Source organism: Colletotrichum fructicola (assembly GCF_000319635.2).
Source record: "Colletotrichum fructicola Nara gc5 chromosome Unknown KSG_Nara_v1_contig10, whole genome shotgun sequence".
Lineage (NCBI taxonomy): Eukaryota > Fungi > Ascomycota > Sordariomycetes > Glomerellales > Glomerellaceae > Colletotrichum > Colletotrichum fructicola.
Genome location: NW_027094060.1, coordinates 2,596,921 through 2,611,521, shown reverse-complemented (window position 1 = coordinate 2,611,521; position 14,601 = coordinate 2,596,921). Strand labels below are relative to the sequence as shown.

Sequence of the window (14,601 nt, the reverse complement as noted above, 5' to 3'; positions counted from 1 at the left end):
GAAAGAATAGTTGTTCCTCCCGGGTCCCCAGCTATTTGGCGGTTTTGATTCTTGAATCCTAACTGAAGTCCTCTTTTTATACGTCTGGGTTAGAGACGTAAAAAACTGTCTTTAGCGATAATTCAGAATACAGCAAAGATGGAATATTGGATGACCAAAAGAAATGAAAGGATTTTGGTATTTCTAATGCAATACCAGATGATCGCAGATTGCGGGTCTATTTCTCACTTGCAGTTGAAATTTATTAGCCTTTTGAGGAAGAGTGTTGTTATCTTTATAGCGATTAGCGAATACTGCTGCGATAAATTGCGACAACAAACGACGACAGAAGCCGCACGACGCTGGTGTAGAGTCCTGTTAGGTTCCTTCTTCTATTAATGCATAACAATACTCACGCTGAGCTTTTTTTTCACCTGGCTGCCTTTTCAACGAATACCGCGAGCACCCCATCGATTGGGCTTGCCCCAAAGTTTCTGTCTCATGTGTTGATCCTCAGCTTTTATTTATCCATGTCTTACAAGAGCTAAGAATCACCGCACGTCCACTTCCCAGCGCGACAATCTCAGCCTGTGACAGATTCCATGCATGAATCTTGAAACCGTCTGTTGTTGACTACGTTTAAGCTGTCCCGCCCTAAGAATAAGAAATGCATCACCTAGAACAATATTACTTCAATTGAACAAGAGAGCGTTTTTTATGAGTGAGTTAATGGTAACTTTTAGATATCATGTGCAAAACCTCCGTAAAACCTCACCATTGTGATGAGGATTACTTGAGTTGATTCTAACCTCACAGGTCCACAATCCATCAAACAACCTTTTCACCCTCACAACCTTTACGAGCACCTTGCTATTCCCATCTAAAGATTTGTTCCATCCGCAAGATTCTTTTCCCCTAAGCACCTACTTAACTTCTTAGGCTTTTCAAGTCCAATACACCTACCTCCGCAAAGGCTTGACCGTCATCTAACCACAACATCAAAAAGCTGCAAATTTCTACCCCTCGCTCTCGTCTGCGTTCTCTCCATTCATATCTCTGATTCTCGACACGACCGCATTATTTCGGAAGACACCACTATTTATGAACAACCATGGCTACACAGAAACGTTCTTCGTTTGGTGATCTCTGTCCAGAGATCCGAACAATGATATGGGACTTTGCAACCCGTCCTCACGGCATCCGCGGAGTGCAACACTTTTCAATCTTCCCTTGCTACGATGTTCCTGCAGACTTCGACGGACACATCGCACCGATAATAGAGACGAGCCAAATGGAGGTCGTGGGGGCTCCATCGACGATAGACAGCACGACAGGAAGCCCCTACAGCAACAACTCAACATACACCATCGACAGCGGGCTTTGGACCGCTTGCAGGGAGTCAAGAGCGGCCATGTTTCGTCGCTACAGGCCTGATGAGTGGACCAATTTTTATGAGGTTCAAAAGAAAAAGCACAGCTCAAATCGCGAACCCGATCGAAGCGTCGTTCACCTCAGCAGCACATATCACGACATGCCTGCTACCTTCGAAATGAACCACGGCGAGAAGAGCCAATTCTTCACCGTTCTCCCCGCTACGGATCTTATCTTTATACACCTGACGTCGTTTCGGCAGAGAATCTGGGATCTGAGCAAACAACTTCCCTTCGCCTCCTGGAGACTTGGTTTCGGGGGCATGTGCCACGTCGCCCTGGAATTCGATCCGTCGTGGAGCATCGCTGAACTTAAGCAGTATCAACAGGAGTGGGAAGGAGGCCAGCCTGAACTGAGCGTCGAGCGCTGGAAGGAGTACGACATGCTGGTACAAACCAGTAGAAACGTTCACGCCCGTGGCAACCTCAAGACGTTGTGGCTCGTGGATCGTCGTCTGCGAAGAGAACATCTAGCGCCCACCACTGATCAACTAGAAGCCATGTTGGAGGTCGAAGTCATGTCAGACGAAGAGCGAATGGTTTTCCATGAAGGCGGCTGCAGGTACTTTGGTGCGACGGCGTTCTATGAAAGATGGCCCTGGGCATACGAGGACGATGACCCGGGATCGGCAGACAGTAGCCGTGAAACAGTATGGCAGTTTGCATACAGTCTGCAATGGGTCGCCACTGTTCAAGCAATAGACCGCGCCGGTGATCCTTGGAATCTACCCCTTGGCGCCGTTCAACGATGGGGGGTCTTATTACAATCGAGCTAATAGTTGGGTACGAACAACATCCAATCGTCAGATCAGCATGTACGGACCGGTGGACTCATTGAAATCTCACAACTACGATTCGGTAACTATTCAAGGTGTTTGCTATCTTTAACTAGCCCTCAAGCAAAGATTTACAGCATCGGCACACGCAGTTTTAGTTTCAACTGATCGGGCAGAGGCGGTAGAGCCTGCTCTCGACTTCAATACTATTCTCCTGTATCCTCAACAGACATGCGTATTCACCCGTACCAGACCTGATGAATGACAAAGCAGCCCGGTGGTAAGAGGGATAAGGGTCTGGAACGGGGCATCGTATGGTCCGGCTGACAGGTCTTCCAAGTCGAACGAACAAATTGTGGGCGGTTACTCATGAACGAGGCATCGCCGCGTCGCCACATGTGTAAGCAGCATGCACGTTGATCCGGATAAATAATTAGATGGAACGCAGACGCTGAAAGCTCAATGTCATGTCATCTCCCTAAATCTGAGCCTAAGTCTAGCAACTCACCAAGCTTGGGAAGCCACAGTGTCAGCGTCAGTATCTCAAAACATTCAAAAATGATGCGTGTCCCGGGAAGAAAAGCCAAAGGATAAAACAATAGATATCGTCAAAGGCAAAAGATTGCGCCGAGGGGGAATCGAACCCCCGGCTCCCCGACGCTGCTGGATGGCAACGGAGAATTTTACCACTAAACCATCGGCGCTGATGGATTGCTTCATGCATGGGAGTGTCGTGAGACTGACTATGGAGTGCCTGCCTGCAGGTGTGGGCGGTGGGCTGCAGAGTGCAGGCCCCGTAGCGCTGACTTGTGGGCCAGCAAGGGGGTGGCCCATGGCGATATCGGCCGGGGAAGCGTACCCGGCGGCCAAATGACCGAGAAGGGAGACGACTCAACAAATATTTGGACGGGGCGTTAGGAAAAGATCCCGGAGCCTTGTGGGAGAGGAGCCAAGCTGGCCTGGAATATCATTTGATCAGGAGGCGATGAAGAAATTGTTACGATGCAAGATGCGAGTGCTCAGAGGGGCCCTTTGAACTGGAGTTCGGGGAACAGATTCCGTCGCATCAGTGACGTCGATGTGGGCGGGTAGAAGTGCGCGACCCCGGTGCGATGGAAGGCGAAGCTTTCCGGCAGGCAACCTACCTAGCTTACTGCTTGCTGACTGCTGTTCGAGGGGCAAGACCGAGAGCGAGAAGGAAGCTATGGTCTTCTTCTTGTTGTTGCTCCCACAAGCACACGCAACATGTAATATGCGTAGGGCTATGAGATTATCATAGATTATCGCCTGGTCAATAACGTTCAGGAATTGCAATTGAGCAGCTGAGGGGAACGTGTCTAGCATCATTCCGGCGCGCGTTGAGCTAAAAGAGGCCAGCGGAGCATGCCGCGGCGGACGGCGCGAACCAACATGACTTGTTCAGCGAACCAATTGTCCTGTGATGTGAAGGAACCATGTTTAAAGCTTGCCAAGTCATACCGCCCAAAAAGCCAAGCTCTGGGGTCGGCCAACGTCTGTCAAGGCCTGCTCACTAGCACCGAATACAAGCTTACACACCCGGTAGGGAAGACTAGGCAAAGCAGGACAAAATCAGGTCGTTGACGGCGATACCTGCCCGTGTCGAACGAGACGGGCGTTGGGCCCCCCAGGCGGCGAGTGCGATTAGCGGCTCCTGATCGCCTATGCAGAATGGGGGATGGACCAAGATTGGAACCCCAGCCATCCAGCCATGCCGTTGACCGGCCGGCAGTTGCCTTCGGCCATGGATGACTGGATGACTCGAGGGGGTTTTGTCTGCTCGTGGGTTGATGATTCAAGAGAGAGATGACACGGCTTTGACGAGAGTTGGGCTGGATGCTGAGTGGCTGCACCTTGTTGAAGAAGGGCTGATTTTGATCTCGTCTCGAGGGTCTTTTAGTCGAGGCTAGGCGGGGACGACATGTAGCTGGACTATCCGTACTACGTTAGCAGAGAGGAGCAGCAGCTGGGCCGTTGGCGTGATCTCTCTTTTTTTCCCTGGACCTTGTTCGTCTCATAGCCTGGTCCCATCCGTGGCTAGTTCAGTTCGCTGCGGCGTGGGTTGGATTGGTTATAGATTTTGGGACTTTGACTGAGTGGTCTCTGTCCAGTGACTTGTGGACTCCCATGTGAGGTGCCCGCGTTGCATAGGTTGCGTTGCGCTCCGTTCCGTCTGGGTACGGCCGCTATGTGGAATAGGTTGGGAGACTCCCGTCCTGTTCCTCCTTTTGTAGGTAGGGAGCAAAGAGGAGGAGGAGGAGAGGAGCAGGAGGCAAGGCAAGGCAAGGTACGGTACGGTACGGGTTGGTTGCCGCTGCCGCAGCAGCAGCAGCAAGTCGCAGTCCAGTGAGTGTGTGGTCTCTTCCAATTCTTTTCCCCTCTTTTTTTCTTTCATGTTTCCAATCCCCCTCCCGTCTGTCTCTCTTTTCCCTCCTTATTCCCATCGCTTTTTCCCACCCAAAAGATTCCCGCGCGGCGACCCCAAATTTATTGGCTTGGTGGTGTACGACAACCATTACATACTTACGCAGCGTGCTGTGTTCCCGTTCGCTGCGCAATCGCCTGTTTATTCCCAGCAGCAACCCCCAAAAAGACCAAGACCTCCGGACGGCGAACACTGCGCCGCGCCGCACCGCAATTTGCCCAGCTTTTGCGTTGCCGCAGCGCACCTCATCCTTATTCCCGGACGGCACACGGCGGACGGCCACAGCTTGTCGTTTGCCAATCCAATCCGCGTTCGCGCGCGCCGCCGGATTCGAGCGTCCAATTTCCTGAGCGTCCCATCAATCCTCGCTGCTGCTGCTGGCGCGCATCCCCCGATCCGGTGCTTCCCCGGGGATTGCAGACCTCCCGTCCGGAAGGGGACCAGCACCACAGACGCCGCGTGCCCAGACGGCGGAAACTGGAGCAGCGTCAATCGCGAAATTGGCACTTTACGACCGGCGCCGGAGGTGGGAAATTGAGAGCAGGCTCGGTGTCGCGGGAGGGTTCGGTGTCATCGGCGTCAATTGATTGACTGCCGCTCGGCGCCGCTGCCGCAATCACCAAAACACCATCACCATCATCGCCAGAGCTGTCGCGATGGCTCCCCAGGACCACCCGCCGCAGCATCAGCAGCAACCATACACGCCGAGTTCGGCCTCGACAATCTACGCATCGCCGGCTTCAGAACACGGACGCCTGCCGCCACCGCCGACGACGAGTGCGACGACACCGAATGGAGCTCTGCACCCAGGCGGAACGCCATTATCTTCGTCAACCGTCGCTGCACATCCATCCTCCCAGTCCTACCCCTACAACGGCATCGTCAAGACAGAAGACAGCGTCGACGGCAACTCGGCCAGCCCGGACGGACAACTGAACGCCTCCGACGAGCCGCCCAAGAAGAAGCAGAAACGCAACAAACCAACCCTGTCATGTCACGAGTGCGTCGAGCGCAAAACGAAGGTATGTACGCATTGGCTCTTTGCTTCACTGCTCATTCAACAAGTTCATGACTCTTCCCTTCCTCGTTGCTTAGCAAGCCGAGCTTCACTCCTTGCGCTTGCCCCCCCTACCCTCCCCCGCACTCCGAGCTTCATGGTCCACCGTGGCTCTCGCAGCCGCGCCGACGCTGGCCCGAAGTCTGGACCCGGCCGTCTGTCAACATGTCTGCTGCTATTTGCAGGAGGCGGGCGCCGAGAGAGTCATGAGCCTCGCACGTGGCATGCACGCTGCCCGAACCTTGTTGGCTCCTCAGATCCCCGAGACGAGCTTTTGAAAGCTTCCAAATGGGGTTTACACACCGATCCCATGTGAATCAGAATGCAAGTCATGGCATGGAACGCTGACGCGCATGATAGTGCGATCGAGGGAGGCCGCATTGCTTAGCATGCATCAAGCGTCAGACAGAATGCAAGTATGCACATGTCGCGAACCTGCTCGAGTAAGTGCCCCCTTGCCTTTGTCGGGGCTTACCAGACTGACCATCTCAGGGAAACGACACGGTCAGCCACCAATGGCCGGCGAATGACTAAACCGCCAAAGAAGAAACCTTCAGACGTCAACACGATACCCAACATCGCCGACAGGGGTCTCATTGAAGGCAGAGGTTTCACTTCCCGCGGTTCCGTTGGTTCCATCGCCTTCTCGTCATCAACCGGGCTGCTCTCGAATGTGCCGTATTCTCTGCCGACAGCCAGCAACGTCTTTGGCATCGGCTCCGAGCACCCTTTCGCCAACTACTGGACATGCGAAGGGGGCTTGCCAGAGGTCATCTCTGTGCTGCCGGATAAGATCCAGGCAGACATTCTGCTGGCCCAGTATTTTGAGTGTGTCGACCCGGTGTACCCCATGATCCACCGGCAGACATTCTACGCCGACTACGAGCACTTTTGGAGTTTGGGCAACGACGAGAAGAACCGCGTGGATGCCGCCTTCATTGGGCTCATCTTTGTGATGCTGGCTCTGGGGACGCAGTTTGTGACGTCCACATCGCCGAGAGATGGGAAGCAAACGGCTGAGTTTTATGCATCGGCCAGCAACCAGGCGTTACGGATGTTCTCCTATCTGAGCGCTGCTTCATTACGGTCCATCCAGGCCATGGTCTTGTAAGTCTATTGCCAAGACCCCAACGAGATCCTGGGGGGATGATGCTGATTTGGCCAGGTTGACCTACTTCTTAATCAACGACAACCATGCTTCTGACGGGTGGGCATTCGCAGGCATACTCATACGCCAGGCCTACGCGATGGGCCTGCATCGTGATCCCAACATTGGTAAGTTACCCCTGAAGTCACGCATCGAGACCTGCTAAACGCTATTAGTCACACCCGAAGCTAGTATCTTTGAGAAGCAACAGCGCCGCAAGCTCTGGCAAGCCGTCCTTCTTCAGGACACCTTCCTAACCGTCCTCCTCTCCCTGCCCCCGTCAGCAACTCACACAGACGTCTCCGTCGAAGACCTTCTCGACGACGGCTCGGCCATTGCCTCCAGCGACCCGACAGACATCGCCTACATACGCGGATCATGGACGCTGGCCAACCTGGTCCAAGAAACAATCTGCTCACCGCGCTCTCTCGACATGCCCATCTGCACCACCGCCCGCCACAAGTCCAAACTCGTGGCCGATTTCCGTGCCGTGTACCGGTCGTTCCCCGACGTCTTCCGGTCCTGGGACTCGGACAGTCTCACCTCGCTGGCAAGAACCAACAAGCGCGTCGTGCGCCAGACGCTGTTCCTCACAAGCAACTACCACCACAATATCATGCTCGTACACGCCTCCGAGTCCCCTGACGTTCCCGTCAACGTACGCGGCACGCTCGAAGCCGCGCACGAGGCGATCAACTCCTTCTTCCTCCTCTTCAACATATTTGAACTGGAAGCCCGGGTGTGGTGGGTCTTCAACCACCGCGCCTTCCTCGAGGCGCTGTGCATCGGCAGCGTGCTCCGGGAGACGGCCAAGGACCCGGCGGCGGTGGAGGCGGCGGAGCGGGACCCGCTGTTCGTAAGGGCCAGGGCCGATATATGTGAGTAAAAACCTACCTTACCTACCCACGCGTCTTTCGGTTTGCGTGTATAGTGTGGCGAAGAAGGCTGACGTGAAGATGGTCACAGCGCGCATGATTCAAATCATGGAGTTGATGGGCGAGGGGGATCAAGGGTCCGAAGTTGCTCGGGCGCGGGTCCAGGTGTTGAAGGACCTCCTGTGAGGCGGGCGGGGGGCCCCTTTTGCGCCCAGTGCTCACACGTGGTCGTGGATGTTTTGCAGATCCCGTGGTTTTCTGTGGAGAAGGTGGGCGACGTACGGATATTGCGCAAGATGTTTGCTGATGAAGGCTGGCTGGCTGGGGGGGGGGGGGATGGGAGGGTTTCTGGTTTTCATCTCTTGCTCTCTCACCTGTCGCCGGCCGGGGACTGTCATCTTGCGAGATGTTTACTTTTTCTTAACGGGACGGGAGTTGGTTTACATTGTGTGGGAGTCGGGTCGGTGCATCATCCACTTCATGTTCGATTCCCACATCCGGGACGCGAATCTCTCGGGGTTTGTCGATTATACACTTCTGCTGCAGTACCTACAACTTTTCAAGGGGGGGACGGACTCCTCTTCACGGAGCTAGTGTATTGCTTAATGATAGGTTAATGAGCCTTTTCTCACAATCCGGGATCGCCACCCTTGCCTCTTCGCTCTCTCGCATCATCCATCACACCACGGCCTCCTGGGAGCAATTCGAGACGGCAAGTGAGTCGCTAGCCGCGGTGGGCGAACGAACGACGGGGGCAACGGGCGAGTGACAGGCGAGCATGATGGAGACTCCACCAACATTTGAACATGGCCCTCCCGAGGATTGAGAGCCATTCATCTATGCAGAAGGTAGTCCGACCCGAAACGGCGTCGCCGTCCGTCAGGCGTGCATGCTTACCTTAGTTAGCATTGCAGCAGCAGCATGTCGATGGGTGCAGTACAGAACCAAAGCCGCCCGAGCCTGCGGCAACAGTGCCGAACAAGCGGGATCATTCATCGGGCGTGTCCCTTGCCTCCCTGCTGTTCCCTCGCCTCTCCCACTCTATCAATCTCCCTTTTTCTGGACCATTTGGCGATGCCTCTTGGGGAAGAGCACTGAGTGAAGTGGGAAAGTGGACTCGACGGACCCGGAAGCGCTAGCGTGGCCACCCCACGTCCCGGGAATGGAACCCCACCGGTTGGCAGTGTTGTGGTCGAGAGTGTCATTTTGGTCCCGGCCGCTAAGCCTTCCCTTTCCCTCAGCACACGCGCAAGGGCAGGGAAACAGATTGAGATGCTGCAAGAAAAAAAGGAAACGAGACTACCAAAATCCAGTGCGTCGGCCGAGTCCAGTGGCTCCATCGCATCAACCCCACCAGCCCGGTGCAGCTCCACCCAGCTTCGGTGCTTAGCACCTCGTGCGGCCGTTTCCATTGGCCACAGAGGGCCTTGTTGGTCCAGTAGCGCGCGAGTGCCGTGGGTATTCAGCGTGTACGTACCGCGACGCACGGGCCAAGGGACAGAAGGGACTCGTCAGCTCGTCGGCGGTCATTGGCCGGCGGTGGTCCAGCTACGCCGCGAGGATTGCGCAGCCCCAATGTCCCTGACGGTCCTTGATGTGCCCACTTCTGCCACTCTGCCACTCACTTCGCTTTGCTGTAAGGTACTATGGAACGAACTGCTGCTGCTGCTGCTGCTGCTGCTGCGTGACTGCGCGGCCCGGCGCTGCGCTGCCGGTGATGGGCAAGGAAGGCAAGGGCAGTGTAACTGTTTGGTGCCCCATGGACGCGTAGTCCCCTTCCCTTTCTCTGGCAAGCCTCTTTTGTCGAGTTCCATCCAAGTCGACCCCTTCTCTTCCATTTCCTCCCCCCTCCTTCTTACTCTTTCCTCCTTCCGACAGTTAACCACTTTCAAACCAACACCAGGTTCGGAAAGTGTGAATACCCTCGTTCGTTTATTTGTTTCGTTTCGGTTTCTGGAGAGTTTGGGTTGATAGCCTTGAAGAGAGTGAAGGGTGGAGGATCTTTCTTATCGAAAGCCGGTGTAAGACAAGCCCGGCTGACCTCGCCAACCCCGAAAAGGGCACCACCACACCACCACCAAGCCGACGACATACGTATACATACATACCGGAAGCCCAACAAAATCCCAGGCAGCCATTCTACCATCACCTGTCTGCCTTTTCTTGTTTTCTTACTGGGGCCGACTTTTACCTTTCACCTCCCCTGAACCCCGACGACAACAACGAGCGACCCCGTTTCTCCAGGCAGAGAGCTCCTCGAGGCCCCCCGATTCCCCCGCGCCCCACGGGCAAACTAGAGGACTTCACGAGAAGAGGCCGCTTGTAATTCATCCACCGCTTCAAAGTCGCCCATCATGCGCGGCCTGGCGCAAGCTCTCCTGCTCGCGCCGGCCCTGGTCGGAGCCGCTCCTTCGCGGATCGACGAGAAGGTCAAGGGTGAGTTCTTCTCAGTCATTATGCTTGATGAGAGTGAATCCTAACAGTCATTAGATGCTTCGCCCTCGACCTTTGTCACCTTCGACATTCCCCCGGGCTTCAACGAGGACCATTCTACCCCTTACGTAAGTCTCACTTCTTCAACTCATCACAGAAGTCCTCACTAACACGCTTCAGACCCTTCATCTGGAGGTCCTCGAAGCCCCCTCCCCGTGCGCCTACCCCAACATCAAGGTAAACGACAACCCCCTTTCCCAGGGCGGCCACACCCTCGGCCGCGGCACCTTCACCGGCGACCACGACGGCTCCACCTTCATCGCCTCCTGGACCGCCACCTGCGCCGGCGATGAGCAGCTGCTCCGCTTTAACCTCGAGTCCCTCGCCGGCCGCTCCCTCGCCTCCGACGTCGCCTTCGTCGCCCGCTTCCGCCAGACCTCCCCGGCCTCCATCATCGAGGTCGCCGGCCCCGTCCGCGTCTCTACCGACCGCCCCCAGCCCCCGTCCCTCTCCCTCCCCGAGTGGGACGGCCACAGGCCCCGCCCCGGCGACGACGAGGACGGCCTCCTCGAGGACCCCCCCTTCCCCCCGCCCCCTCACCACCACGTCGGCAACCACAACGAGGCCGACTTCCACCACCCGCCCAAGCACAACGGTGAGGACCGCCCTCACCCGCCGCACGGTCATGATGGCGAGAAGGAACACCACCCTCACCACTCTCCCGAGGTCGAGGCCGAGATCCACGAGCTCGACTGCCTGCGCCACCAGCTCCACGCCCTGAAGCACCTCATCCACGAGAAGGAGGCCCGCCTCGCCCATGAGCACGGCGTCCGCCTCCACCGCCACGCCCTGCGCGAGTGCGACTCCCTCAAGTGCGTCCTCGACACCCTCATGCACCGCGTCGGCGGCGGTTTCCGCGGCGGCTTCCACGGCTTCGGCGGCGGTCGTCGTCACCGCGGCCCCGGCCACCACCACGGCGGCCCGCCCCCGATGTGCGGCGCCTTCCCCTTCCCCGGCGGCAACCACACCCACGGAAACCACACCGCCCCGCCGCCGCCGCCGCCCCCGGGCTTCTGTCCCTGTGGCCCCCCGCCTCCTGAGGGCGAGTGGCCTCACCACGGTCCTCCCCCTCCCTTCGACGAGCCTCCTCACCACGGCCCTCCCCACGGCGACTTTGACGAGCCCCCTCGCGGTCCTCCTCACGGCCATGGCCCCCCGCCGCCGCCTCCTCCTCCTCCCTTCGGCGAGCCCCCTCATCACGGTCACCACGGAGGCCCTCCCGGCCCGCCTCCCCCTCCCCCACCTCCTCCTCACTTTGAAGGTCACCATGGAGGTCCCCCGGGCCCGCCGCCTCCTCCTCCTTTCGACGGCCACCACGGCGGCCCTCCCCCTCCCCCGGGCCCTCCTCCCCCTGGACCTCCCCCTCCCGGCCCCCCGCCGCCAGATGACCAAGAACACCCCCTCGGCCCTCACGACCACCACCGCCGCCCGCACCACCACGGCGGCCCCCCTCCCCCGCCCCACGGCTTCGTCCCCTTCCCCGCCAAAATCGCCGCCATCCTAATCCTGCTCGTCGGAATCGCCCTCCTCCTCCGCGCCCGCCTCGCCTCCACCTCCTCCCGCAAGCAAGCCGACCGCCGCGCCCGCCGCCAACGCCGACGCGACGCTCGCGAGGCCCGCAAGGCCGCCTTCACCGCCTCCCTCCCGGCCCTCTGGTCCCGCGTCTTCGCCGCCTCCAACGCCGCCGCCGCCGAGGACGAGGAGAAGCAGGCCTTCCTGTCCGGCAGCTCCCGCTACCGCTCCGCCAGCAATGCCTCCTCCAACTTCTCCGACGGGGGTAACAACGCCATGTCCCAGGAGATCGTCGAGTTCCGCAACGCAGCCTCCCTCGTCTCGGAGATGGTCGCCGCCGAGGAAGCCCGCTCCCGCCTCGCTGCCCAACAACAACAGCAGCAGCAGCAGCAGCAGCAGCAGGACCACTTCGCCTACCAGGCCCAACAGCGCCAGCTGCACCACCTCCAACCCCAACACCACCAGCAACAGCAACACATGACTCCCCCCTCGCCCACCGCTGCCTTCGCAGACTACATGGTCGACGACGCCCTGCCCACCTACGACGAGGCCGCCCCCGCGGTCGTCGTCTCCGACGGCTTCAGCAGCTACACCCCGGGCTCCAGCGACTACACCCCCAGCGTCTCCGACGGCCCCGCGCCCGAGGGCATCGACGACGTGCTCGGCGAGGCTCCTCCGTCCAAGAACTGAGCGTGGTCGTTGTGTTGTGTGTGTTGTGTGTCTGTATATGTCTTTTGTTTTGTAACGTCATCGAGCTTGGGGGGGGTTTTTTTTTTTATCAAAGTGTAGTAGAAAGATATCCGGCATTTTTTCCCCATCTAAAAGACTCCTGAGAGTCCTTGATTTTTCTATGTATATATGGGCGTTCGCTTTCTGAGCTTTTTGCAACTGCGTGGTATGAGTGTCATGCACGGAAGAGGGATGGTATAATTCCAACGGGGAGGTAGAAATCATATGTTTCAGTTGTTCATTGTAGTTTGAGCAAACCAGCTCTGCCCAGATTATAGCTGGTGGTGATCAATGGTACTCAAAACTTCACATGTTCACCTTCATCTGCTCTGCTCAGTCATCGTGTGAAGATGGATTTCATGTGCCCCACTCCCATTCCAATCTCTCAGTCCTCGATTCAAGGTCCGTTGAAGGGGCTAGAGTAGATCTACTGTGAAATTGATGGTCATGTCAGATCTAAAGGTCTAGCGTCTCAAGAAGCGCCACATCAGTGAGAGGCTCGATTAATGTAAATCAAGGAAAGGGCAGTTTGTGTCAAGTACATCATACAAACAGTCAAGGCAAAAATCCTATTGCTCATGGCTCACCGGAACGCTTATGCTGAAATGCTGATTTTGTTGAGGAATTCTTCCGTTCTAATTCTTTCGCTGTAAGCATCTACTGTGAATGACCGCGCATGGCGGTGAGCATCTATCTGGTGACCTCATTAACACCAGCGCATGTTGGCCAGAACCTCAACCAAAAATGAACTGGCGGTAATTCTTGCCTATGCGCGCGACGCCCTCTTTGAGCGTCCATCCCTTGATCTCGCATACCTTGCGGTACATCTCCTCGAGTCTAGCTTCCATCTCCTCACCTGCGACGTGCAGGTCGCTCTCAACCAGAATAGCGTCATCTGGACAAGCCTTGACGACCTCCACTATGCTGTCGGCGTTGGCCTTGGTTCCTAGGTTAACGGCCGAGGAGAAGGAGAAATATATCCGTGCGGGAATGGCTGGGTTAGTGTACTGCTTGAACATCTCAGCCGAACCAGAGTACGAATGGAGGCATATCCGCGGCGGGAAAGGCTTCGGCGGCACGAGCTTCCTGCCGTAGTCATCTTCATCAAGCTCATCCTCGGAATAGGGGTCCTCGGCTCCCTCGGCGACCATCTTCTTCTGGCGCCTGGTGATAACCTCCTTCTCGTGACCCTTCCAAAGGGATGCAAGGGCATCATGGAGTACACCATGAGCCTGGACGCCATGGACACTCACGGGTCGGCCTAGCTCGCCCGCGAGCGCCAGCTGAGCTTTCAGCACGGCAATCTGGTGGGGCATCTTGACACGTTGAGGAGCCAAACGACGCCCCTCGCGACCACCCGGGGTCAGGGTCTGGTCACGGGAGGACTGGTCGACGTTGGTGGTTCCTTCAGGCAGGCGGAAGGCCTTGTCAAGACCTACCTCACCGACTAGAGCAAGGGGATGATTTTGCAGACGAGCACGAGTCTCTGCTAAAAAGACTGACAATGAGCGCGGGGCGGGCAGGGCGTCAATAAAGCTGGGGTCCTCAGGGGCGGGTGCTAGGACGGCCTGGTAGTGTCGCTTCTTTGCGTCGGGCTGGCCCTCGTGGTACGTCCTCTCAGCCACGGGCACGGTGTCGTCGAACAGCTGGTAGGAGAACCAGGGATGCCAACCAAAGGAGGGGATCAGATGGCCTTGAGACATTTCGTCCCTTGAGCGCACACCGTGGGATGCTGCTACCTCAGCGACGAGGGACTGGTCCTGGCTGCGAGTGGCCATGACAGTTAGCGTAGCGACGCGCATGCCGGGTATCGTCTCGATAGACGACATGGTGTCCGTGGGGTGGCAATGGGCATCGTAGATTCCATGGTCCCAGGGGAAAGGATCCGACGTAGTCGAGGCAGAAGTGACGGCAGTGGAGGGGTTATGATGCCCATCCTCATGTTGAAGACACATGCTGGGCAGCCTTGGTGGTCGATGCGTCTAAGATGGGTGGTATCAGAGACTGTGCCGGGTTACGGTAGGCGGGGAAGGCGGGAAGCGGGAGACGGGGATCGCCGAAGGTTAAACGTCGAGGTGAAGGGCCAGTAGGATAGCAGAGGCCCCTGGGAGACAAGAAGAAGACTGCGGTAAATTGTCGGTAAAGCTGGGTGTACCTCGC

The 14,601-nt window shown here is 57.1% G+C and overlaps 4 protein-coding genes across 4 annotated transcripts; 3 read left to right on the top strand and 1 right to left on the bottom strand.

Moving 5' to 3' along the window:
- Positions 1–1,144: 1,144 nt before the first annotated feature.
- CGGC5_v016238 (uncharacterized protein) lies at positions 1,145–2,185 on the top strand (the record flags this gene model as incomplete). Its single annotated transcript, XM_032020240.2, has 1 exon — positions 1,145–2,185. The coding sequence occupies one exon, from the start codon at positions 1,145–1,147 to the stop codon at positions 2,183–2,185; it is 1,041 nt and encodes a 346-aa protein (XP_031882528.2).
- A 3,099-nt stretch (positions 2,186–5,284) lies between these two features.
- yanR (Transcription factor yanR) lies at positions 5,285–7,893 on the top strand (the record flags this gene model as incomplete). The annotated part of the gene is made up of 6 exons (XM_032020241.1): positions 5,285–5,650; positions 6,046–6,128; positions 6,178–6,792; positions 6,851–6,960; positions 7,009–7,710; positions 7,799–7,893. 6 exons carry the CDS (start codon positions 5,285–5,287, stop codon positions 7,891–7,893), a joined length of 1,971 nt encoding a protein of 656 aa, XP_031882533.1.
- A 2,168-nt stretch (positions 7,894–10,061) lies between these two features.
- CGGC5_v016236 (uncharacterized protein) lies at positions 10,062–12,402 on the top strand (the record flags this gene model as incomplete). Its single annotated transcript, XM_032020242.1, has 3 exons — positions 10,062–10,143; positions 10,198–10,268; positions 10,321–12,402. 3 exons carry the CDS (start codon positions 10,062–10,064, stop codon positions 12,400–12,402), a joined length of 2,235 nt encoding a protein of 744 aa, XP_031882534.1.
- A 773-nt stretch (positions 12,403–13,175) lies between these two features.
- On the bottom strand, positions 13,176–14,396 carry scn1 (Cut9-interacting protein scn1; the record flags this gene model as incomplete). The annotated part of the gene is made up of 1 exon (XM_032020243.1): positions 13,176–14,396. One exon carries the CDS (start codon positions 14,394–14,396, stop codon positions 13,176–13,178), a length of 1,221 nt encoding a protein of 406 aa, XP_031882531.1.
- Between the last annotated feature and the right edge of the window lie 205 nt (positions 14,397–14,601).